Raw genomic sequence first — 25423 nt, forward strand, 5'->3', positions numbered from 1 at the left:
GGCAGGGCACATGGCGAACCGGGCTGGAGCCGAGCCCCGGCGCGCCCTCGTCGACGCCTCCCGGCGGGCTCGGAGCTGACGGGAACCGGCTCTCGGTGCTCCTCAAGAAGATGCACTTGTTCCGGAGCTCCAGCTACGAGATCCGGCTGGAGGGCGAGGGGGGCAGCCTGCCCCGCATCCAGGGCATCCGCTGGGTGAGTGCGGGCTGCATGCGAGGGGGGCAGGCAGCGCCGAGCCCCGCTTCGGGACACCCCGGCAACAACGGGCCACACYGAGCGCTGCCTCGGGGCTGCTGGGTGCAGGGAGCCCCAAGGGTCAGACCCCGAGGGGAAGGAGCCCCCCCCCTTAGCTGGTTCCTTTCCCCACCCTGGCACTGCCCCTTGCATCATCTCCCAGGGCGCTGGGGGGGGGTCTTCGCTTGGCCGCGGTGCAAGGGCTGGATGCTGCTGCAGGGTTGGGGTGTTAACGGGGAGACGGCGAGGTGGATGCACTGGGAGACCCAAGCGGGGCCCCGCTGGCTTATCTCAGCCTCCAGACCCACTTCCTGGGCAAGCCTTTGCAGGGCAGGTCCGGCCTTTGCCTGCCTTTCCAGCTAGCCTGGCACTGGGCTGTGATCTGTGACCCGCACCCTGCTCCCCCCTCTTGTTTGCTCGCTGCAAGGCAAGGTGTGCAGTGAAAACATTTCTGCAGCCGGCTGCCCTAACCCCTTCTCCAGGCGTAGCTCGCAGCGAGGCATGAAATGAGCCCTGTGCTACTGTGCTCCGGTGCACAGCRCCTGGGCAGCGGTCGAGGAGCGCACACAAGCCCAGAGCGTGTGAACAGGAAACACCGTCCCCGCGTCTCTGCCTCTGCAGCACGCAGGGTTCAAAATGTTCCTTCCCCGTCAGGTCAGACTGTTTCTACAGGCGAAACCTGTCGCTTGGCAGCAGGACAGTGCTCAACATCACGTCCTCCAGCCCGGGGTCAGTGCGGTTCCCCTTGCCAAGAGCTGCTGGTCTCCTGAGGGGTGCAAAAGACATCCAGTTCCCACTCTCGGCCTCCTGCTGTCCCCTTTGGTCCGGGAGGTGACTGTGGTGCATGGCCACAGGCATTCACCCGTCCCAGCTGTGCAAGCGCACATCTGTCAGAGCTTCTTTGCTCCAGGCTTTCTCCATCCTACACTGTTTGACAAGAGCTAGGGGGGCACCTGAGGCCAGTGGTTTTTGATGTAAAAAGTAAAATTTGTAAGGAGACAACAACCGCCTTTTTTAGCATTTTTATGTGGTGCACAAGTTACTTTACAAATAAGAAAGCTTTCTCCCTTTTTTCCCTTCTTCCTGTTTTCTTTGAGTTTGTAGGAACTCAATTTCTTTTCTTAACTAAATGCACAGAGTGGCAAAAACCAGGGAGCTCAGGAAAGCAGCAGGATGTAGAGGTACTATTTTAAAATGCCCAGCCAGGATACATCTGACAAAACACTGTCGAGAGCTTGTACAGGTGGGAATGCTCGCTCGGCCCCTTGCTCAGCTCGGCACCCCAGTCACCCCCAGCATGGCATGCACAGCGCGGTGGCACGTGCAGCATGGCAGGAATGTCACCTCCCTGGGCGGCTCCCACGTGCATGGGTATGTCTCTGCGTCATTTGAAGGGAGAAGATCTGATCTTTGCAGGGAGTGGGAGAGCAGCCGACATTTTCCCCAGCATGCACAGGTACGAGGGTGCTCCCAGCGTGCCTGTTCCTCCGGGCCAGGAGCAGGCAGGGGAAGAGCCAGTTGGCCATGCGTAGGAGCAACATTTTCTCCACTCGTCCCCAACACTCTGCAAGCATTTGGCTCTTGGGAACTCCTCCTCGTGACCATGACTTCGTCTCATACCTCCTGGGGACCTCTTTGCCTGTCTCCTGTGCCCAGCAGATCTCTCCCAGCCCTGGTTTTAGCAACAAGACTCCAGTTTAGGCTCCCATTCCCTGGCATCACTGGTGCATTGCAGACCAGCATCCCAAAGTAGCTCTGTGCTTCACCCCTCCAAGAACCACTGCAATGCTTGAGTACAAGTGTTATCCATGCAGGTTCCTGCTGTGTCTCTATGGCCCCAGAGCCTGCAAAATGACGGAGGGGGCAGAGCATGCCCTCCGGAGCCCCCCTCCCCAGCAAGGGTCTGGGGGGGGGGGAAGCAGGAGCCTGGCTCACTGCCATGTTGTTGGAGGCTGCGGATGGGCGAGGACTTTCTCCGGAGCYGTAAAGCCTGAAATAACTTCTGTTGTTTTCCTCGGAATCCCAAACAAAGCAGCGCGCGAGCGCGGAACGGTCGCTCCCAGCCTTGGCCAGGCGCCCGCAGCTGCCGGATTTCTGGAGACAGACAGGATCTGAGCGCCCTTGTGTCCCGTAAGCAGGAAGATGGAAACAGGCAACTCCTTAGGAAGCCGTTTGGAGACAGTGGCTGAGATGCTGTGACAATCAGGCAGGGGGGTGAGGGCAGGGAGGGCATCCTGTGAGTCAGGCCCAGGACAGACTCGGGAACGGTGCAGCACCCGTGGTAGGTAAAGGGCTAGGGAGCAAGCATGCTTTGGGAACACTTTTTAGGACATTCATAAGACTTTTCATTGATGGTCCAGCAATGAAAAAACACCAGCAGGGTTTTAGTCACTCAGGAAAAGTCCCTCTGAGTGGTCGTCCCTGGCAGGGAAGGTTTTTCTCAGTCTCCTTTGCTGTCCTTGTGAGTGTAGCTTTGAGCAGGACCGTGGGATATTCTGTCCCTCTGCCTCAAGGAAAGGCCTCCCCGCTCTGCRTCTCCTCAGCTACCAGGTGACAGCAAAGGGAAAGGGGTTGTTTGGGGTCTGGTGGGTGCTGAGGACCAGCTGGTGCCTTTGCACAGAGTTGGTGACATCGGCCTCCAGGTCCCATGGGAGGTAGCTCCGTGGTTCGGCCACAGCCTGGCTCGGATTTGCAAACATTTGCTCTACAATTGCCGGAGAGTTTCCTGTTCCACGGGGCAGTCACGAGGCTCAGGAAAGTTTGTACAGTGAGTAAGTCGCGGTGTCCCAGCCGCAGCAGTAGAGTGGCCAGGCTGGGAGCGTCTCCAGGGACCTGCCGCATTTGCAGAGCCGCTTGTTTTCCTCCCACTCCCCCAGTCTCTCTTAAGCATCTTGCAAACTGCCAGGTACATGTTCTTGGCTTGGGCCAGGACTCTTCCTCTGGTCTGGGCTGCCCAGAGGAGGAGGAAAAAGCCCTGGGGCATGGAAAGAGCTTGAGGAGGTAACTGAGGTCTTGCAGAAGTGAGAACTAGGAAATGAGGTGCGGGCCAGGGAGCAGCCTGAGCTGGGTAGGGTGTGAGCAGATGTCTGCTCGGCTCAGGACAGACCATCGGCCAGGCAGGTGTTGCAGGGCACAGCACCCATCCATGCACCCATCGGTGAGTGTCCACCTCCCTCACCCTCCTGCCTGTGCTAGGAGGTGCCAGGGCTATTTGGTTTCCCCTCAGTAGATGTTTTTTTTCCTTGAATTCATTTGTGAAGAAAGATCCTGCAGCTAATTAGTCTTACCCTTGGCTTCCTTAATTGAGGCTTTAGTGGGGGCTGTCCCTCCCACTGCTGTTCAGCCAGAGCTGGGCTTGTTCACACCTTCTCAATCTGCCCAGAGTGAGCAGCAGCACAATGCAACAAGGGCAGAGCAGGCAGACAGCCTCCAAGGAGGACCTGGCCCAGAAGATGCCAACTCGTTGTGCTGCTAGTGCCCACCACCTCCACCGCCAGCCTGGAGTCCCCAGCTGCYGTGCTGCAGACCTTTCCATAGAGACAGGCTTTGTAATTGCCTCTATCATCACAAAGCAGCCGGAAATAAATGTGGGATCCTACAAAATCTTCCCCTTGAGATAACCTACATGCAGGTGAAAGCACCCTGAGTAAATATCACCCTCATCCTGTCTCGGGGTTAATGCTCAAACTGCGTTAACTGTCTTAGTGCATGGCGTGGAGAACAGGTCTGACGGGTGCCTTCAGCTTCCGGTAGCCTGTGATTTATTCAGCACATGCAGCAGAGATGAAAGGTTGTTTATTCAGGGCTGTGGCCATGTGGGAGCCCTCATCCCTCACACATCTCACTTTCCCCTCGGTCAGCACTTGGATGGGAGCTGGTATCAGCAGAACTCATCTGGATTTACACGGTGGCAAGCTGGGGTTAGGCTTGCGTCTGCAGCCAGGCTCGAGCAGTGCTCTCCGCTGACTCCTACCACCGTGGGGGTGAGATGGTGCGAGGAGGGGCTGGCCTCATGGTGCAGGGATGGGAAATCACCTGGGCTCTTGGGCAGCAGGTGATGGAGCTGCCATTTTTTTTTTCCTTTTGTCACTCATCTTTTAACTGAAGCATCTGGAAAAGCCCGGGGAGAAAAAGAAACACAAGGAGAAAAAACAACTGCTGATGGGGGATAGCCCGTGGAAAGGACAGTGGTGGAGGAGCCAGGGGCCCGAGAGGGCCCTGGAAATGGACAGCAGTCACACTCCTGACAGCCCCACTGCTCCTGGCAGGCATCCAGGGAGCTGGGGGATGCCCTGGAGTCTCTACTTGCATCCATGAGCAGATGAGGGGGCGAATACAGCCCTGCAGTTGCTGAGGTCCCCGTCCAGGTCCCTTCTCCTGGTGATGGAAGGCAGTGTGGCAAGGATCAGGAGGAGGATGAGGGATCCCATGATGTGCTGGGGCCTTGGCTGGGGAGAGCAGAAAAGAAAAAGAAAGGGAGCCAGGACCTCAGCAGGGGACTTTGGAAGTGTCAGAAGAGGGACTGCAGCCTGGCACACTCGAAGGTCACCTGCAGAAAGTGTAGGAGGCAGGGTACCCACAGCCAGCACCACCATCACACCCATACCCACTGTTCCCTGCAGGATTTCCAGGTGATGTCCCCAGGGACTGCAAATAGAGGCAACCCCTGGGGTCCCTTGCCCCTGGGTAGCAGAACATCCCCTGCTTGGGACACAAGGGAGAGAGGATGGAGCAGGTGGAGGTGTTTGAGCTGTGCCATTCGCAGGCAACCGCTGGGGCTGAGTTTTTCAGCGCTCAGGAGTGGTCAGAGACAGGTTGAAGGCAGGACRTGCACTGCTGGGATGCTCCCTTGGGTTTTCATCATTTTAATGACATATCCATTGTTGCTCAGTATATTCAGGGGCTATTGAAAGGGGAAGAATTTGGAAATAGGGTGGGGAATGGGATTAGGATGGGGTGCCATGGGTGTCTTGCTGTGCCCCAGGGAGTCCACGTGGGTAGTGGAAGAGGTAGAAGGCATCTTGCAAGGCTTGTTGGGTTGGGACCTGGGCTACAGGGGTCATCAGTGTCTGTGGCACAGGGAAATGAGGCTCTGAGGGAGTCCAGCTGAGCTCAGCCTGCTCCAAACTCAGTTTCAGCAGCAGCTGAGGATGTTGTGGACAGGGGGTGCTAGAGAGGAGCAAGCGCTGGAGGCATTTTTGGCTGGGAGCAACACTTACAGCCGACAGGACTTTGCCATCCATGAGAAATGCCGAGCAGTCCCGTTGGCTGCACACAGCGTATTTTTTAGGCAATCCTGAGCTTCGACGTGTGACAGGACCAAATTCATGTGGGTGACAGGGTAGAAAATGCAGCCTGGCAGCGAAGAATTTCCTGTCCCACGAGGGATGAGCTGACACTCCCAGCGGAGCTGCGTCTCACAGGTGAGACCYGCTCTGCATAGCGCCCTTGCAATCGGCAGCCGGTCTGTCCAGCCCCACTGGCTGGGATTTGCTGTGGCGGCTGCAGCCGCAGGCTGGAGCGTGCGTGCTGCTAATAAAGACAGTTCCCAGCTATTCCTGACAGCCGTAATGACAGATTGCTCCAGGAGAGTCCCCAAGCCAAAAAGGGTGATGCTATTTTAGGACTGGCTTTGGTAGATGGCAAAGACATTAAAGAAGAGCTGGTCTTAGAAAATAGCATTGGATCAAATCATCACATGTTGATTCAGTTTGAATTAAATAGAACAAAAAACTAGGTCTCTGACTGGGGTTTTCCATTCCCAAAGGGTGCATTTTTAAGTAACAAGGAGACTATTTAGAGAAAGAGAGCTGGATGGAGGAATTCAGCACTGTGCGTGAGGGAACGGTTTGCCATTTCTCATACAGGAAGGTACAAAAGCTGCCTGGAATTTGCATCCCAAACAACAGGGAAGAGCATTCAAGGATGAGCTCCAGGCTTAGCTGCATGAATAAACACCTCGGAAAGGATGTGCAGAGGAAGTTGGGAGTCAAGGGAAGACAAGCAAGGAGGTAGCTGCAACATGGGAATGGCTGTAGCGCGTTGGAGCAGGGGTCTGGCTGGAGCAGACAGCAGCCAACAGGGGTTGCCTGGGGAAGAGTCACAAATGGGAAATAAATAGCAAGATTTTTTTCAAAATTCTCTTCTGCCCTCCCCACCAGTGACTCGTGGCTCAGTCTTCCTGAGCTAGAACTCGTGTTTTTGCATGTAGCAAACTTTGGTAGATATTTTTTAGCTCCCATTAATTTAGCTAATCCTTTTTCAAATCCATATAAACTTTTAGCATCTGCAGTGCCCTGTGGCAGGGAGTACCACAGCTTAACCATGCACCGTGTTTTGTGAGTACCTGCTGTTGATTGTTTTAAATGTCCTCCACATTTAATTTGATGTCATCTTTTTCGTGTTGTAAGAGACAGCGGAAAATTGCTTCTTATTCACCTTCCCCATCTCATGTCTTGCAGATCTCTGTCATGTTCTCCCCTAGGAGAAGGCCTTTCTGAGCTATCTTTTTTTGCCTTCTTTATGTCTTTTCCATTTCTCTTTTAAGCTTTCTAAGGGAACATCGAATTGTATGTTGAAATGGGTGTGCCGTGGATTTATACAATGGCAAAGTGAGATTTTATATTTTATTCTCTTTCCCTTTCCTACTAACACCCACCCTGCTATTTGCCTCTTTTACARCTATTGAGATCTGAGTTCGCATTTTCAGAGATGGCTGCGATCTCCATCCTGAGAGATCAGTTCAGAGCCTGTCACCAGGAGTGTGGGAAATTTGGGCTTGYTTTCTTCTAATATCCCTTACTGACATTTCTCTGTGTTGAATTTTACCTGCTGCTCTGTTTTCCCGCTGTTCAGTGCCCTGAGGTCCCTCTGCATTTCTTCAGCCAGCCCTGCTCTCTTCTGCCCTGGAGTATCCTCACCCGTGCTGTCATCCCTCTGCTCACCACTTCTCTGGGTCTCCCTCCATGAGACCCCGCCAGCAACCTGCCTTCTCCGGCAAAGCAGAGGTTTTTTCACACTATTTGATGTCTATCTTTTAAGCAATAACTCAACCCCATGAGGATCTTTCACAGTATCTCATGGTCACCTAGATTCTCTCAATGAATTTGGCACATTCGAGCAGACTGTATCCAGCATGTGTTTGGTGACACTTTCTGGCTTGTTGGTCAGTAGTTTCCAGGATCTCCACTGAAATACTTTGGAAAAATAGCTTCATATTTGCTACCTCTGTCTCTTTGGTACCAAGGGAAGCAAGAGGTTGCAATTCATTCCTTAGTAAATCAGCTGTTTCATTCTCAAGTTCCTCTAGATGCTGGGGACCACCAGGCCCTAGTGATTTGTAACTGCTTATTTTCATGATTTAGTCTATAACCTTTTTCCAGCAGTGCTTCATTTGAGACCAGTCCTGCAACATGTTGCCTGCAAAAAAGGATTTAGGCATGCGCTCCTCCCGCACTCCTCCCCGGTGAACACAGGCACAGAATTCATCATCTCCTTTTGCTAACCTCATCCACCTTGAGTGCTCTTGACCCTCATCATCTGCTGTGGTACAGACTGGCAGCAGGTCCAGTCCTTAGGCTGCCCTCTGCAAGTTGTTTCTCCAGCTCTTCTAGGCCTTTCCCATAACCTGCTGGAGTTTGTGATCTTTTCCATCTTTCTCATTTGGACCCAGTTTCAAAGTTGGAGGAAAGCCTTCCAGGTCTGAATGCCTCTCCTTACCCTGGGGCCACTCTAGCTTTCTGCGGGTCTTTCTGAAGTCCTTCTCCACAAGCGGCAAGTGTTTGCTCTGTGTCTCAAACACACTGTCTTTGATCCCTGTTTGCAAGGATTTTAGTCTTTTAACTTCCTTCTTTTATCTACCAACTTCCTCATTTTAATGGACTTCCCCTTTTGAAATTAAACATAACTGTGGGGGGTTTCTTGTTTTCAGGTCTCTGGTATGCACATGGTGATGATGTTAGGACGCTGTGAGGTAACTGTAGTGTTTTGAACTGGATCCAGATTTGTTTCCCCTTCAGAATATCTCAACTAGCTGCTCCATGAAGCAGTATTTAGTAGTGTCTGAAGAGTTAATCTTGGTAGTGCCCTTCCATGCAAGTAGGACATATTGCGGTAATGCCAATGTGGCTGGCAGCACAAGGTAAAATGAGTATAAAGTGAGAACGGCTAGAAGTCAAGCTGACGCGGGAAAAAATAAACAGGCAGAGGTTTCGTACGGCATATGTTAGTCATCTGCATTCAGCAAGGATGGGTCTTTGCCTTGGTTTTCGGAGGACGGTCCTGTCGAATACATGGGGAGGAGGGATGCAAGATGCCCCATGACATTATTCCATCGAGAGGGAAAGCAGAGCATGGAAAAGGCTTATGGGGAGGGACTGGGAGCAGTATGGAAAGGTGTGAATTTTCAGGCCAAGATCAAGGAGTCTGAACTGATATATGGAAACAAGGAGTTTGGACATTTCTGGACTTGTGAAGGGAAAGATGGGATCTGGGAGCCTGCAGGATCAGTGCCTGCCCTCGGCTCTGTTTCATCTTCCCTTATAAAATAGTTCAAAAGACCTAGAAGTGATTTCTTTTTGTAGGTGCATCAGGGGATGAGGACAGCTGGGACTGCTCTGTTAGAGAGCAGATGAGGCTGGACTGGCTGCAAACATGCTTAGGTGGCCCTTAGAGAAGGCTCGTGCCCACCAAGGTCCTGCAGGAGCTTCCCAGAAGGGCTAAGAAAAGTAACTGCCTTTCGGATGGAGCCCAGCCAGTTTGCGAAGAGGCGTTTGTGGATGTGCTGAGTCCAGAGATATTTGTTGTGGCAGCCTCAGAGGGCAGCCAGCCTGTCGTCCCCTGGGGCTGCTGCCCAAGCATCCTGTGGGGCTGCTGCCGGAAGGACTCAGCACAGAGTTTTGTGCTGCTGTTGCTGCTCCCGCTTTCAGTGCGCGCTTCGCCTGCCGTCAGCCCTCTGCCCCCACCGCGGTTTCTCAGCAGTGGCAATCAAAACATCATAAAGCGGCACGGCGGGAGCCAAAGGAAACAAGAAATGATGTCGGGGGGAGAGCGTCCCGGGTACGTCACATGGGGAAACTCGTCCACAAGCCGGGTCTGCGCCGCTGCACACTCAGGTCTGCAGCAACGCTTGGTGCCAGCTTGCAGAAGGGCTGGAGCAGTTCTGTGATTGTCCTGAGGAGCTGGGATGTGTTTCCCAGAGCAAGAGCACAGTCGGCTCACTGCTTTCCCTCTGCAGGACCTCCAGCGTGGTGCAGGCTGCTGTGAGAAGAGCTGGGGCTGGGCTGCTGTCCAGAGACTCTCCCTTTGCTTGCGCCATGAGAAAGCACATCGCTGTCTAGCAGAGCAGCTCAGCCAGACTCCTGGGTCCCCAGGGCTCATGTTCCCCTTACTGCTGTCACTCTCATGCTCAGCATCTGTGCAGCGGGTCGTGGGGGCACTCAGCCGAGCAGAGCCCTGGCCTGAGCTTTGCTGCAAACCCTGCGTGCAAGAGCAAAGTGAATGCAACAAGCCCATGTGGCCAGGGTTGTGGAGGAGCTTCTGCTTCTTCTGCCATGGCTGATCCTTCCTTTGTTTGAGATGATGTCCCACAGCCTCATCCGTCGCTCACTGTAGGTGACCCTAAACTAGTGGGCCAGGGATGCACTGTGGGGCCAGGGCCATGCCGTGCAGGGGACCATCACTGGTCACACTGCTGTACTGGTGCAAATGCAGGACCCCACAAGTCCTTGGTCCCATACACAGAGAATAGAAACTCCAGCTAGTTCCAGTGTAAATATACCACAAAAAAAAAGAAAGCTCTCTGGGTCATACTTTGGCTTGGTCTCCTGTGTATGGGCATTGTTGCCCGGACCAGCTGAGCTAACGGAAACGGTTAAACAAGCGGAGCCAAGGGCTGGTCTGGGAGCCTGGCTCTGAGCGAGTTGTTGCCTGTATGATTGCAGCATCTGGTGCAAGCCGAGCGCGAAGTTACAAAGCAATGTCCTGGGGAAGGGGATGGCCAGCTAACAGCATGGCACAAAACCAGCAGGTTAAACAGGTTGTGAATGCAAGAAGCACCTTATTTAACCTGAGACCCAAACTGCTGAAACATCCTCTCTGCTGTAAGGCAGCAGTTTGGGGATGGTACTTGGTCCGTCCAAAAAAAGGGATCAGTCTGTGCCTGGAAACAGGAGYTGGATTTGGTAACACAGGGACACTGCTCCAGGGCGAGATGTTGGGACTGATCTGCACAGCCATAGGGGATGGGGATACCCATTTGCACCTATGCGTGTGGAAAACCTTCTCAGACAAGCCTGATTGCTTTCTGTGATGTGATTGCAAGCACAGCTGACAACAGTACTTGCAGATACATAACAGACTCAGGCTTGCAGCCATGCCACGCTGGCTAGCAACAAGGGCTCTTGGTAATGAGGTATTACACCTTGCTCACTAGCCCTTCTCCAAAAGCAGCTACCAGAGAGGATTGCTGTCAAACAGGAATAGATGTAGCGGGAGAATCCTTGCAGGGGACCGTGCTAAGTGGTGGCAAGTATAAAATGGCACTGAGAAATGTGCATGGGGGTGGGGTGCCGAGCAGAGGGGCAGGACAGTCTTGCAGAGCATCCTTTGGTGAGCTGGACCCGTCTGAACGAAACACAGCTGGGTAACAAGCCACATGTCCTGGGAGGAGGTGTTGGCCAGGAGGTACCTGCAAGGGGCAAATGGGAAAAGGATTTTAGGGGCCTAGAAAGCCTTGAGCTGGAGAGCTGCTCACAACAGCTGGCATGGGCAGATTAAAGCAAGATGAGGAGGTACTTAATCAGCATTSAACTGACTGCTAGAAGATGTTGTGGAGGCCAAAAGTGTAAATGGAGTCAAAAAAACATTTAGGCCGATGTGTAGAGGACATGTCCATCAGTGCAGCCTCCACTAGGACAAGGGAAGTCATTACCTGCTGCAAGAAGCACCTTATTTCTTGCTCTTCCCATAACATCTTTTAGGGAGGGTAAGGGCTGGGCACAATGTTGGGGTGGCCAAGACAGTGATCTGGTGTCCTGGCGTGATTTTGCCCCCAAAACCACTTCACCAGGACCGCATCACCTCGGTAATTCTTCACTGGCTGCTCAGGTATCTCCATATGAGTGACCCTCACAGAGGCTGATCTGAGAGCTCTGCCCATGTCCTGTTAAGTCCACGTCCTTCATGAGAAGCTGTGTATCAGGGAGTTAAGTGCCTTGGAGGAAGCAGGAGCCCTCCTGGGGCATGCAGGACACTGGGGGAGAATGGCTGTGACCCCACAGCCACCAACCCCTTCTCTTTGGTTTTCCAGACCCCACTTTTGGACAGTGAATCTGCCTTGGATTATGGACACAGCCTAACCCAGGTGTGTTGGCAGGGAAAATCCACAAGGGCAGGAGTTTGGGACCTGAGTATGGGGGATGTTGGGGTAGAGAAACATACCTTGAAGGCTGTGATGGGAGGACAGGACTGGAGCATCCCAATGCCACAGGGTCCTCGGCTCAGAGCAGTCTAGCTTTGGGCTGGTCAGTCCCTTGGGCTCAGCTGTTCCCAGGGGCCAGGGATGGAGATGTTGCCATGCTGGTGTATACATGCAGGTGTATCACACCTTTGGCAGGGTTTTGGGGATGTTTGGTACAAAGCACATCCCTCTGCTGCCAGCCCCAGTGGCACAGTCCCCTGCCATGGGCTGAAAATCCTGCCTGAGGGGACAAACCCTGTGATGTCTCAGAGAAATCTGTCTGCACCTCCCTCCCCATGTCCTCGTTGCAAGGGGGAGCGTACGGGGGGCTCACGTTTCCTCTGCAAACCATATATCTTCATTCCCCTCCAGGCCTCCTCAGAGAAGATCTGGCGAGCTGGGAAGCTCCTCTTCAGCCACCTCGTGATCACCTGCCCCAGCCTCATCCGTGACCACAAGCATCACCTGCGGCACCACAGGTGGGACAGCCAGCACCCGGTCAGCGCTGGGGAGCACCACGGGCTGCTCCAGGCTGTGGCGAGGGGTCTGACACTGCCGGCCCCCAGGAGCCATCCAAGGATGGCGGGATTTACCTTGCCCATCCTGGGCAGGGTCTCACCAGTGCCCTTCTCATGCTGTCTGCCCTTCCAGGCAGTGCTGCTCCGGGAAGGAGCTGGTGGACTGGCTGCTGAGCGCGGGACTCGCTGTCCAGACGCGGARCCAGGCCATCGGCGTGTGCCAGGTGCTGGTGGACGGAGGAGTCCTCACACATGGTGAGCGTGGGCAGCAACGGTGCCCTGCATGGTGTTGAGGTCTCTCTGGGGCTGGCAGAGATGTGGATTGGGGTGCCAAGAGCAAGGCAAGCTGGATATGCTGGGTTGCCCTGGGCTCTGCAGGCTGCCAGCATCTCCCGTGCCAGCCAGCCATGCACGTGGCACCAGGCACAGCCAAGTTCACACGCTCTTCTCCCCACAGTGAAGCAGGAGTGGCATTTCCAGGACAAGGACACTCAGTTTTACCGCTTTGCCGAGCTGGAGCTGAGCCCTGAGCCCAGCAATGGGCTCCGGGATGCAGAGGAGCTGCTGGAAGCACTGGCCTTCTTGGCCCAGCTGGGCCCTGATGCACTGCTCACCATGGCCCTGCGCAAGCCGTGAGTGTCTGGGCTCTCTCCAGGGACCGGGGAGGGACACAGGGCCCATTTTGACCCCACTTAGGTCCAGGGGGCTGGAGACGCCAAAGGCTCCCATGGACAGGGCTCAAGGGAAGGCTTTCTGCACAGGTTTGGGATGCAGGGTGACCCGAGCATCTCCTCCTAGGCTGTCAGATGGCTCAGAGGATCTCAGAGCCCAGCAGGAGCCCAGTGGTACCCAGGCAGGGTGTTTAGTGCCTCTGGTTTCAGACCCCCAGGCACCTTCTGGACAGTACCTCAAGAAGAGAAAGGGGTTGCCCTGCCACCAGGTTGTGTCTGGAGAGGGGCATTTGCATGGGACTGTGTCCCAGGACATGACAGGGAGAGGGTGCACAGCCTCCTCCCAGGATGCTGTACCCTGCAGAGCTGGATCTCAGACAGCCACTTACTCCCACTCTCCCCCCAGGCCTACCCAACGCACAGAGGACGAGCTAGAGCTCATATTTGAGGAGCTCCTACACATAAAGGCTGTGGCTCATCTCTCCAACTCAGTGAGTGTGGCCATGCTGTGCTCCCCCCCCCAGCATGTATCCCCCTCCCCCTTCCTATCCCCAAACTTTGCAGTGTCCCATCACCTCCCGTGGCACCTGGGCATCTTCCTCCTCCCCCCTTCTGCCCTTGCCAACCACCCCGGGATCCCTTCCTGCCCCTGTCACCCCTGCCCAAACATGTCCCCTCCTTGTTCAGCTCCAGGCTGGAGTGGCACTAAGGGTGGGTGCCTCTCACTGCAGGTGAAGCGGGAGCTGGCATCTGTGCTGATGTTCGAGTCGCACCAGAGGGCAGGCACCGTGCGTGAGTATYGTGTGAGCGTCACACAGCCTCAGCTGGCTTTCACTCCAGGAGAAGGTGCAGGGCTGGGCTGGCATCAAGGAGGGGGTCCCCTGCTAAGGATGAATGACTGGAGCCAGTGCCATCGGCTGTGGACATTCCTGGTGTCCTGCAGCAATCTTTGGACCTTAGTGGACCAGAGATGGAAGGGACTAAAGCACCTGCCCCGTTCTGCTGGGCTGGGTTGAGTCCTGGGGCTGGCCAGGACGGGGTGGCTGAAGAGGGCTGATCGCCTCATAGCCCTATGTGGGATGCTCAGGGACTCCCCCATTCGAGTGCTGGACACCACAGTTTTCTCTGCAGTGTTCAGCCAAGGAGATAAAGGCACATCGTGGTACATCATCTGGAAGGGCTCAGTGAACGTGGTCACCCACGGCAAGGTACGTGGTTCCCTGCCCTGCACAGCAGCCACCGAAGCTCCCTAGGCCCATCCACTCCTCACTGTCCCCAGGTGCTGATGGAGCAGGGCTCTCTAGACACCCAGCTTTGCTGGTCCAGAGTGGGGATGAGGGGTCCCACCCTGTCCCTCACCCTCCCACCCTCCCCAGGGCTTGGTGGCCACCCTGCATGAGGGGGACGATTTTGGGCAGCTGGCACTGGTGAACGATGCGCCCCGCGCAGCCACCATCATTCTGCGGGAGGACAACTGCCACTTCCTCCGCGTGGACAAGCAGGACTTCAACCGCATCCTCAAGGTAGGCCTGAAGCCCTCAGAGTTAGCAGGACCCTAGACACGTCAGCGTTGCTCGATCCGAGGCACGTTGTGCTTCTCCCGGGGCTGAGGGATGCACAGAGGCCATGGTGCCTCCCAGCTCCAGGGCCCCATGGAGGGCACATCCCTGAGCAACTTCTCTCCTGCATCTCTGTTTGCTGATGTGTTTTTTGGGGTGCAACCAGCTGGACTGGCATCACCTGGTGCCCACAACCCAGTGTGCCTGCTCACACTGGGCTTGGTGCACAAGCCCCTAGGCAATGCCAGCCAGGTCCGGTGCAGGAGGCCATGAGCAATGCACTCTGCAGCCCTGTGCCATGTTTGGGGGATGAAAGAATGGATCAGGGTCCCAGAGCCTGGCATCCCTCTCCCACGCTCATGGCTGGTTTCACTCTTTAGGACGTCGAGGCCAACACCATGCGTCTGAAGGAGCACGGGAAGGTGGTACTCATCCTGCAGAAAAACCTGCAGGGTGGCAGCAGCCAGCCAGCTGCAGCAAGGAGCAGTAGGTAACAGCGGCCTGTCCCCATCCCTCCTTGCCTGGGTGAGGGACGTGTGCCTGCAGGGCTCCCAGCTGATTCTGCCTGTCCCCCTGCCCCTTGCTGGCCACGGCCCATCTCCAAGCTGGCACTGCAGCCACTGTCCAGCTTCCCTTGGAGGAGTCTGCTGGGAGGACTCTGTCCTCGGAGGGGGAAAAGGGATGCCTAGCCAAGTTGGCTGTGCCTTGAGTGGCCCTTCATGGTGGCCCTGCACACAGCTGCGGCGCTGGGTCCTTCCCACGGGGCTGCCTGATGTGCCCTGTGCTCTGCCCACCAGGTACTCGGTGATGGCTGGGACACCTGAGAAGATCCTCGAGCATCTGCTGGAGTTCATGAGGCTCGATGCAACACTCTATGACCCTGTGGGTACGTGTGCATCTTCATCCCCTGCCCTGGGGAAGACATCCCAGATACAGCTGGGCCCAGGGCTCAGACCCACCCGTGCTGGGCAGGGTACCGGGGCTGGGGAACCAGATTGGGGACCAGTGCAGAGAAGGGCTGCCCGGTGGGGATGGCTGATGGTGCGGCCGGTTGGCAAGGGGCTGCGACTTGGTGCTGTCCTGCTTGGCTGCAGTAAAACTGCAAATTTTGCCTCTGCTTTGGTTTTGCTTTAAGCTCTCCCCAATCTCCTCTACTCCTCCTTTATCTGCTCATGTCTCTGGCTTGTTCCCAAAGTCATCAGTTTCATGGGAGTTCAACCAAAAAAGCCAGTTCTCTCACCCTTAAATTCAGGCCAGGAGAGGGAAGCTGCTCCAGAGCCTGTGGATTGCTTCCCTTCACCTCCCTCTGCCTTTTAGAGAGAAACAAGATAGGGTGAGAGAGAAACCAGGAGGTGTCCCCAGTGAGTAAAAAAATGAGTGCTTCTGAATTAGACTCATCAAAGGCTGTTTTGTGAGCTAACTCTTTTCCAAATGAAGTCTGCTGAACTTTTTGTGTTTCTTTAATTTTTTCATTCCAATAAGCTCACATTCTTGCCAAACCTTCCTCAGCATTTAAGAGCAAATAGTGGTCTGTGTCCAAGACTGAGAGCACAGTCCTCTTGGAGAAAAGACCGTGGCTGTCCCAATCCCAAACAGGGGATGGGTGACCCATTCCCAGCCAGCTGAGCTGTCTGGCCGTGACTGCCGTGCTCCTTGCAGCGTGCCCAGTCCTGCCACGGCTCACTGGGCTTCGTGAAGCATAAACAGGGACTGGTTTGGTCTCTTCCAGATACCCTGCTGGGGGATTTCCTGCTGACGTACACCGTGTTCATGCCGACCTCGCAGCTCTGCAGAGCCTTGCTGCACCAATATCCTTTTGCAACTGAAGGGGGTTCTGGGGGTCCGTACCACAGCACGCATCCCCCTGCCCAGGACAGCTCAGCTTGGTCCCTGTCTCCCCAGTGGGACCTCAGTGGAAGCCAGGAGAATCCCAAATATCCCAGGTTTCTCAGGCACAGAGCACCCCCCCACCTCTCCTCCTGGTGTATGGAGGGGTCCCCTCCCTGCCCTGTCCTCTCCCAGCCCTGCATTGCCAGTGGTGACCCCCTTGACTCATCCCACTTTCCGCGCGGAGCCACTGGAGGGCTCGGAGCAGGAGAAGGCCACCTACTCCCTACACAAGCGCCGGAAGATCCTGCGGCTGGTGAGCCAGTGGGTGCTGCTCTACGGGCGTCTGCTGCAGGGCGACCGCAGCACCACGGCCTTGCTGCAGGTACCATGGGACCGGGAGGGAGCTCCCCAGCCTGCTCGTGCTGTGCGGCAGGGTCCCACAGGCGTCGGGCCACAGCTGTGCGGTACTGAGTGCCAGGCACCTTCCTCCTGCAGAACCTTGCAGACCTGGCAAGCCAGGACCCTCGCCTGGGTGGGATGGTCCAGGAGCAAGCACAGGACCGCCGGCGGCCCAGACCGTGAGTCCCCTGGAGAAGGACAGGGATTCCCATCCGAAACAGAGCCTGGTTCTACCCCAGTGCCACCACTGATGTCCATGTGCTCTGGATCCTGCACCTCTGGAGGCCATAGGGAATTGCACTTTCTTTGGGGCTGAGCTTTTAGCAAGCCAGACAAGCTTGCAGTGCAATCACCTGATGTCTTTGGCATGGCACTGACAGTTCTCAGGCATCCTTGGCCCCAGCGCCAAGGTTTCCCAGCCCCCATGGGGGTGTAAAACACCACCAAGACTCACCGGTGCTCTGTGGTGCTGGGATACTCAGTGGGTCCGGTTGGCACCCCAATATCCTAGGGGCTGCAGGCTCTTCTCCAGTGTTACGCAGCACCTGGTTTTGTCTCCAGCACCACGTGTGGTCTCCTGTGCTCTAACGCCACATTTACTCCTCTCTGTGCAGGCTGGAGAACGGAGGTGGCAGCATTTCTCCCCAGCCCAAGGTAAGGGACAGCCCTGCAAACTGGTGAGTGCCAAGTGGGGAATTGGAGAACTGGGTCATCGCTGCCCTTCCCTCCCCAGTCCCTCTGAAGRAGGGATGGCCAGTGGGATGGCAAAGGGGCCCGAAACAGCACCCTGCACTGACATCTCTCTCCCACCTTGACACCAGGCTCGGAGCTCTGCGAACTGGTTTGCAAGCCAGGAGGAGGCAATTTTGAACAGCAGCTGTGCCTTAAGAGCTCAGGACAAAGGTACAGGTCATACACACGTGTGTGCGCCTGTGGGGACTGTCCCGGCTGGAGGGTGTCAGTCCCCTCTCTGATGGCCGCGACAGCCCCAGGGGCTGCAGCCTGTGGTTCCCGCTAAAACCCTTTCCCTCCTCAGTGCCCTACGAGATCTACAGACCCGACCACTCGTGCCTCATCACGGTGCTGCCTGTGAACGCTTCGGTGCGGGACATCCTCCGGTCCCTCACCCCCAAGCTCGGCCGGGATGGCGAGCATGTCCTGGTGAAGGTTAATTCAGCTGGAGGTGAGCCCCATCTCCCAGGGCTGCCATGTCCTCAGAGTCTCTCCTCTCACTGGAGAGCTGCAAACGCACTGTGGGCTGCCACCGTGTTTCTCTTCACCTGCAGGTTTTCCCTGCAGGGACCAAAGGCAACATTTGCCCGGTGCTTGGCCAGAATCTGCCCCATTCTCCTCTWCTCCTGGCAGGGCTGGCACCGGCTGTGCCAGGAGCTGGTCACCGGTCTGTCCCAGCTGGCTGCCTGGGAGCAAGCTGCATCCCAGCACTGACTGTCCTCTCTCCCGCAGATAAAGTGGGGCTGCAGATGGACGCTGTGGGGGTGTTCACATCGCTGGGGCTCAATGAGAGGCTCTTCGCCGTGAGCATGGAGGAGCTGTGTGGCCTGGTGAGTGCTGGGGCTGTGCAGTGTGAGCCAGAAGGGCAGCCCACCGCGGGGAGAGTCCAGGGCTGGGCAGCACCGGCCTGGCATGCTGCGGACCCCACCCCAGCTGCAGCAGCACAGGGGAAGGATGACGATGCAGGCAGGGCTGGCCATCAGGTGCCAGTGCTCCCCAGAGTGAGGTCTGTGGCTGTCATGTCTCCTTAGTGCTCAGGGCTAGGGATGTTCATCCATCCCTCATCCTCTCCCCCAGGCAGGAGCCATCCTTGTCTTCCCTGTTGCAGTTGCTAACAGTAGGAGGGGTTGGGTGTCCTCTCTCCTGTGCACAGATCCCCCATCCTGAGCAGCTGGGGCCCAGCACCGGTTCCTCAGAAACACTGGACCTCATCAGCTCCAAGGACCTGGCCAGCCATCTCACGGACTATGACTGGAACCTCTTCAAGAGCATCCACCAGGTAAGGGCAGTGCGCAGCCTGGGGAAAAACACCTCCACCCTGCACACTGGGGTGGCTCTTGGGATGCCCATCCTGCACCCAGCATGGCACCCCGGCTAGCCTCAGCAATGGCGTTGGGCTCTGCAGGTGGAAATGATCCACTACATCATCAGGCCACAGAAGTTTCATGACGTGACCACGGCCAACCTGGAGCGAGTCATGCGGCGCTTCAACGAGCTGCAGTACTGGGTAGCCACGGAGCTGTGCCTCTGCTCCGAGGTGGGCAGGCGAGCCCAGCTCCTCCGCAAGTTCATCAAGCTGGCTGCACAGTGAGTGCCTCGCCGCCCACGCCCCAGCCCTGCAAGGGCAATTTGGTAGCTTCCCACGTGCTCTGACTCTGCCCTTGCTTGCAGCCTCAAGGAGCAGAAGAACCTGAATTCCTTCTTCGCAGTGATGTTTGGTGTGAGCAACACAGCCGTGAGCCGCCTTGCCAAGACCTGGGAGGTAACCAGCCGTGACAGCCCTCCTTTGGGCTCACAGTGGCACTGCAGAGTCTCCCAAGCCCTGTAGTGACAGATCTGTGTCCCCTGGCTTGGGCAAGGGGTGAAGGCAATGGCCTGGCCAGGTTGCTGGGGTCAAGGCTGACTCCATGCTCCAAAAGCTTCTGGTGAGAGATCTGCTAAGGACAAGGAGTGTATTTCCCACTGAGCAGAGGGACAGGATCAGACCACACACCTGCTTAGATTCAGCCCCGGGCCCAAATCCCACGGAGCGCGGTAGAAATGGGCTCCAAATCTACAGCTCCTAATAAGCACCCAGAGCAAGTGGTGTCGCAGAGCCTAACTCCAGAGATGGGCATTACAGGGGGTGAAAACCAGGAGATCGCTGGAGATCTGGAGGGCATTACACTGGGATCTCAGCCTTCTTGCTGGTGGTGCCCAGGCTGAACCTCAGCCAAATCCTGCCACCACCAGTGGGCATGTTCCCCTCTGTCACGACCTTGTGGGAGCCACAGCTCTGAGGGTGGGAGAGCCAGGATGCTGGGGCTGGGATGTTGGTGACCCTCTCTCTGCACAGAGGCTGCCCCACAAGATCCGGAAGCTGCACTCGGCGCTGGAGCGGATGCTGGTGAGCGTGGCCCCTTCCCTCCCTGCACCATACCCACACAGAGGCTGAGCCAGAGCAGGCATGCTCCAATGCAGGCTTTGGGTCAGGGTTCGGAGGACCAGGGACCACAGTAGGATGGGGTTGTGTGTGCAGAAAAAGGGGCAGGTCACCCCAGTCTCCCTGCACTTGCCAGGGCTCCCTCCTGCCCTCGATTCCCAAAACACACAGGGTCACTGAGACATCATGGAGACAGTGCCCACCTTTTCTCCCAAGCTCTGAGACATGCTGGTTCAGGGCATTGGAGGTCTCCTCTCCTATGTCTCTCCCTCCCTGGAGGCATTTTGCACCCAGGGACACGGGCAGCCTGCAGTCAGCACTGCATCTCTGCCTGCCCCATGCCGAAATCCCGCTCTGTCCCCAGGACCCCTCGTGGAACCACAGGGTCTATCGGCTGGCCGTCGCCAAGCTGAGCCCCCCCATCATCCCCTTCGTACCCCTTCTTCTCAAAGGTAGGTAACTTGACTCTGGATGTGAGCACTGAGCTGGGGGGGGGAAGGGAGACTGCACATCTTCCTCTGGGAGTGCAGGGCAGGAAGATTGGGCTGGGATGACAGGAAACCCTTGGCCTACATCCAGCTCTCCCCAGTGGTAGGTCCCTTTGGCACTGGGGCTGCTGGGAAAGGCTCAAGCACCTCCTAGACCCAGATGGAGGCTCTTCATCCATGGGGACCAAAGACCAGCCACAGCCAGGGCACTGGTCTCCATCCCATGGGGCCATCCTGCAAAACACAGCCTCTTCCCTGCACAGGGCACTGCTTGGGGGAGGACTGAGCCCATGGCTCCATCACCACCTGCTCTTTGCAAGATGAAAGCTGGGGTCATGTCTTGTGCCCTGATCCTGGCCACAGCAGGGTGCAATCAGGAATCCAAGCCCTGGGCTCGGTCTGATCCCAATATTTCGCCCACAGATATGACATTCATCCACGAGGGCAACCGCACATTGGCTGAGAATCTCATCAACTTTGAGAAGATGGTGAGTTAGGCAGCTTTGCTCTCCCCTGGGAGGGCAGGTCTCATCCCCTCCACCCTTTAGGGGCCTTGGGACCTGCCTGTCATCCTGTCTCTGGGATGTGTGACCTGCACAGCCTCCTGTGGGAGGTAGATCAAGAGCATCCCTGTGGCCTTAGCGCAGCCCCGCAGGAGCTGGACCCCTTGGCCCTGTGCTTGTCAGAGAAAGGTGATGGTACAGGAGCACCCAGGACTGGCTTATAGGGCATGAGGCAGCCACATCCGCTACTAAAGTCAGAGGGGACCGTGTTTTACCAGCCTGGGAGCAAAATGGTGGATGTGGCAGCAAGTGACCCTTGTGCATTGCCCACAGCACATGATGGCTAAGACTGTACGTGTCCTGCAGCGCTGCCGGGGCCACGCGCATGGTGAGTGCTCACCCAAGGGGTCAGGCTGGGCTGTCATCACCCATGGGTGAGGGCAGCAAATGGGGCAGGGGAATAGGGCAGCTTTGGGGACATAGCTAAGCTCCTTCTCTCTCTCCACACCTAGCTCCAGTCTCCCCGCTGCGGAGTCGCTCCCCGCACCGACTGGAGGACCCCAAGGCCGTGAGGATCTCCACATGTAYGGCTTGAGCTTGCTGATTCACTCTGACCCCTGAGCCCCCGCCCCCAGGGTCTGCATATGGTCAGATGAGGCTGGCTCGGGGGAATGTGTGCCTCTGCATGGTGGAGTCCCATGGGGACACCCCAAGGACATCAGCCTTGTTGCAGCGGGAGAAAGCTGGGCTGGGTGCTTTTGGTATCCAGGGATGGAGGCTAAGCTCCTTCTCCCTGCTGTACTGAGCAACATGAGTCTGTGGCTTGCATGCTGCTGTATGGAGACACCAGTCTGCACTCTCTCATGCTGAAGGGAGAATCAGTCAGTGTTTCCCACATGCCTGAGCACTCTAACCATGCCATACGGCTCTAGCCATAGGCAGCAGCTGGGTGCATCACTTTGTCCCTTGATGCGAGTCTGTTCCTACTTGCTCCTGCCCCTTCCCCCTTCAGCCCCACTGAGGTCCCAGAAGTGACGGAGGGGGTTAAATGAGCCAAGTTAGAGGCAATGGAGAGAGATCAATGAGCCAAGCTAGAGGTGACAGAGAGGGATCGGTGAGCTGAGCCAGAAGTGATGGAAAGGGATTGGTGAACCGAACTGGAAGGGGTGGAGACAGATTGATGAGTCAAGCCAGAAGCGATGGATGGGGGCTTGTGAGCTGAGCCAGAGCTGATGGAGGGGGGTAGGTGAGCTAAGCTGGTGTTGATGCAGGAGGCTTGGTGAGCCCAGCAAGAGGCGTTAGCCCAGCTTTGATTTCAGCCCTCTGTTGCAGGCTCCGAGCAGTCCCTGAGCGTGCGGAACACTGTCTCTACCTGGGCCTACCTGCAGCACCTGAAAGCCATCGACAGCCAGAAGGAGTTGCTGCGGCTCTCGCGAGACCTGGAGTCCTGACGGGGAAGGAGGGCCAGAGGGGACCCGGAGCAGGGATGCAGCAGCGTGTCTGCTGGCAGCGAGGGCAGCCGTGCAGCTCTGCTCCCGGCAGCACAGGGCGCGGGGCTGCTTTGGAGCTGGCTGAGAGCAGCCTGCACTCGGCCACGCTGCTGGCTGCAGGCGCCAGGCCCAGCGCCACGAGGCAGCGTGGGAGCCCGTGTGGGCTGCAAGCAGGCGAAGGCCATGGACAGCAGGGTCAGAGGCCCTCGCACAGTGAGCAATAGAAGTATTTTTGTATGCAAGACTGCACTCACCTTTCTCCTCCGTGTAGCAGCCCGGATTCGCTCCATGGTACCAGCCACACAGTGGGGAAGGAAGGAGCCCCGACTGCCCCATGGTGCTGCCTGCCCAGGGGTGCTGGGGCTGGAAGATGCCCCTTCCTCATGGGGGGACCTGAGCCAGAGCTTCCCTGTAGGCAGGGAATAGCATGTCTGGCTCTGTCAGGATGAAACCATGCAGGATGAGGTCAGGGCCTCCCTCATGCTGCTGTGCTGTTGGGAGCTGTGACCACCCAGGGGATCTGTGACTGGACACCCTGGTATGGTGACAGTGGGTAAAGCCCCTGGCACTGGCATGTCCACCATCAGCAGACAGGGATGGTGGCAGCGCTGCAGCCCATTTTTGATGCTCCAGAGTTGAAGGCTTGTGGAAACAGGCAGACAGTGATGGAGCTGGTCCTAAGAGGCTCTCAAGCCAGTTGCAAAGGCTGGGGGAGAGGAGAGGATGTGGCACAGAGTATGGTGAGTTCATGGGGCTCAGCACCTGCACAACCCCTGGGGATGGGGCACAGCAAGCAGGAATATGGAGCTGTGTGTGTGTGTGTGTGTGTGTGTGTGTGTGTGTGTCCAGAGTGTGCAGGGAGCACATGCACACACAGGGGTGCAAAGCCAGGGTTGTGTCCTGTTGCCCTCCTCCTCCTGTCCTGTGTTAACTCCATGACTCCTGGGAGTTGCCCCAGAGGGGACCTGCTCTTCCCTCCTCTCTGTCCTGCTTGGCCCTTGGGACGTACTGGCTGTGTCCTCTGTCCCCTGTCCCAGCCTCCTGGGAGCTGCATGGCCCCAGCAGCCACAGGGGAGCATCTAGATCCCTCCCAGGTTCGTGGGGGCTCAGATCGGTGGTGTTGACTGCAGTGAGGCAGTGTGGGCAGGGAGCATGTCTCCACTGCAGGAACCAGCCTCTGCTGCTGAGCCATGAGCTAATCATGGCCTTCTCCGTGCTTCACTTTCCCCCCATGGACAGGGGCAAAAACAGTCACCCACAGCAGTGGCACAGCGCACGGAGCCAGGACAGTATCCATAGCAGAAAGAAGCTATGATGGCATTGTGATGGAGCCTGTGACCTGATGCTTGTCCTGGTTTGCAGCCAGGGGTGGCCAAGATGAACCATTAACCTTGCCAGGAGCTCACCATGTCCAGGAGGCAGTGTGGCCTGGTTGTTTCTGTTGGTAACACGACCCAGTATTAGAAGAAAGGAAGAGTGCAGCTGGGCTGGGTCCCAGTCAAGTTAAGCCATGCTGAGATCGTAAACCTCCTTTGCACTGCTTGGGGCCAAGTTTGGCTGCTCTGGCCTGACCCTTCCCAAAACCACAAGCAGAGGATCAGGGAATACGTATCCAAAGAGCTGCAGCCCACCCTTAGCTCCCAGAGGCAGAACCAAAAGACCCAAGGGATGAGGACCCCCATCCCTCCCTCCAGAACATCTCTGGATGTGCACAGAGCAGATTCAGCACTGACCTTCCAAATGCTATTGCTCAGAGCTGGCCTGAATGAAATTATGGGTTCAGGGAAGATTGCTGCCCCTAAACACTTTCCATGTTTGCAGCCACTGGGGCCTGGGAGATGCTCTTAGCCCCTGCCAGGGCATCATCTGGCCACGGATCTGTGCCTTACCTGGGGTATCAGGTAGCCACAGCATGGGGCCACCCGGACTCCAGGACAGCAAGACAAAACCCACCCAGCCTTGCTCAAAACCCCCAGATGTGTTGCACGTGGACCCAACAGCCCAGGCACCACACGGTGGGAACCCCTGAGGTGGCGTGTCTTAGCCAGTCCTTTCCAGTTAGCTACTGGGCAATGRCATGATGCCAAACCCAGGCAGACCAAACTGAGTGGTGGGGATGGTGTCAGTTTGCAGGATTACAACCAGGGACTCTTAGTGTGTTATGCAGTTCTGAGTGTGCTTTAAACGACCTAACCGCCTGATGGTTACAGCAGGGCCTGGCTGTGTAAGGGGCAAGGTGCTCATCTGCCACCATCCTTTTGGGAGCCCTGCAACCCAACCAGCTCAGCTGAAAACACTGCTGGGTCCTGGCCCCTGTGTTGGGGTTTGCCTTGGCCCCACTCCATGTGTATGGAAGGAGCTGCCACCACTTCCCAGTGCATTGGCTGAGCCGGCAAACTCTGGACCCTGCGCTGGGATGCTCACGCACTGTCAGCCCATCCTCGCTGTCTGCAGGACATTGCAGAGCACAGGGATGGGGGAGCAAAGCAAACTCTCAGCCTCATCAGGGAAGGAGATGGTGGTGTGTCCTTCCCCATGCCATAAGGCCAGTGGCTTCCAGGAAGGCTTTGGTTCATGGCAGGGAATTCAAAAAGGATTGGGGTACAAGGGACCAGAACGCTGCTGTGTTAATTGCTCTTTTTGATCTTGCAAATCAAATGAATGGGTTGCTTAAAATAAAAATCCCCATCACACCTAAGCAGTTTTTCAAGCAGTACAGCCATCTACGAGATGGAAAACTGGTATTTGGGAGCTCTGGGACTGGCCCCAGCAGCACTTCCATCCCAGGACTCCTGGGTTCACCCCAGTTCTTGTGCAAATCTCAGTTTCATGGTTATCGTACCCATGACCCTATCCTGCCCAACCTCCATGCAGTGGGGTAGCTGACAGGATAGGCCCTTTCTCCATACTGTCCCGCCTGCACAGCCATCCCTTGTAGGGACACTGGAGAGAGAGGTCTGGATCACTGTCACTGCTATAATCAATGTCACAGTTGTGTCCTAAGGATGTGCTGTGGAAGACCCCAAATCCATGTCTCCACTCAAAGAGCACTGGTTGTTTCATGACAATCAGAAGAGTTTCCATGATAGAGATGGAGCCCCAGCTTGCAGGAGGCAGGTT

At 56.4% G+C, this 25423-nt stretch overlaps 1 protein-coding gene across 2 annotated transcripts; it reads left to right on the forward strand.

The window, feature by feature from the left end:
• Positions 1-42: 42 nt before the first annotated feature.
• On the forward strand, positions 43-24981 carry RAPGEF3 (Rap guanine nucleotide exchange factor 3). Of its 2 annotated transcripts, XM_026085366.1 has the most exons (27): positions 43-194; positions 11542-11595; positions 12064-12170; positions 12343-12464; positions 12667-12841; positions 13287-13371; positions 13612-13672; positions 14012-14088; positions 14257-14403; positions 14820-14929; positions 15237-15325; positions 16169-16247; positions 16501-16651; positions 16765-16847; positions 17283-17322; positions 17490-17571; positions 17705-17851; positions 18133-18230; positions 18554-18679; positions 18806-18987; positions 19072-19162; positions 19736-19786; positions 20187-20274; positions 20734-20798; positions 21147-21201; positions 21326-21397; positions 22146-24981. In XM_026085366.1, the coding sequence occupies exons 1-27, from the start codon at positions 111-113 to the stop codon at positions 22262-22264; spliced, it is 2640 nt and encodes an 879-aa protein (XP_025941151.1). In that variant the 5' UTR covers positions 43-110; the 3' UTR covers positions 22265-24981. The 2 variants fall into 2 exon arrangements, with proteins under 2 accessions (XP_025941151.1, XP_025941152.1); XM_026085367.1 differs by lacking the exon at positions 22146-24981 and having other exon boundaries at positions 21092-21201.
• The last annotated feature ends 442 nt before the right edge of the window (positions 24982-25423 follow it).

The sequence above is a fragment of the Apteryx rowi genome, unplaced genomic scaffold (assembly GCF_003343035.1).
Source record: "Apteryx rowi isolate R43461 unplaced genomic scaffold, aptRow1 scaffold_665, whole genome shotgun sequence".
Lineage (NCBI taxonomy): Eukaryota > Metazoa > Chordata > Aves > Apterygiformes > Apterygidae > Apteryx > Apteryx rowi.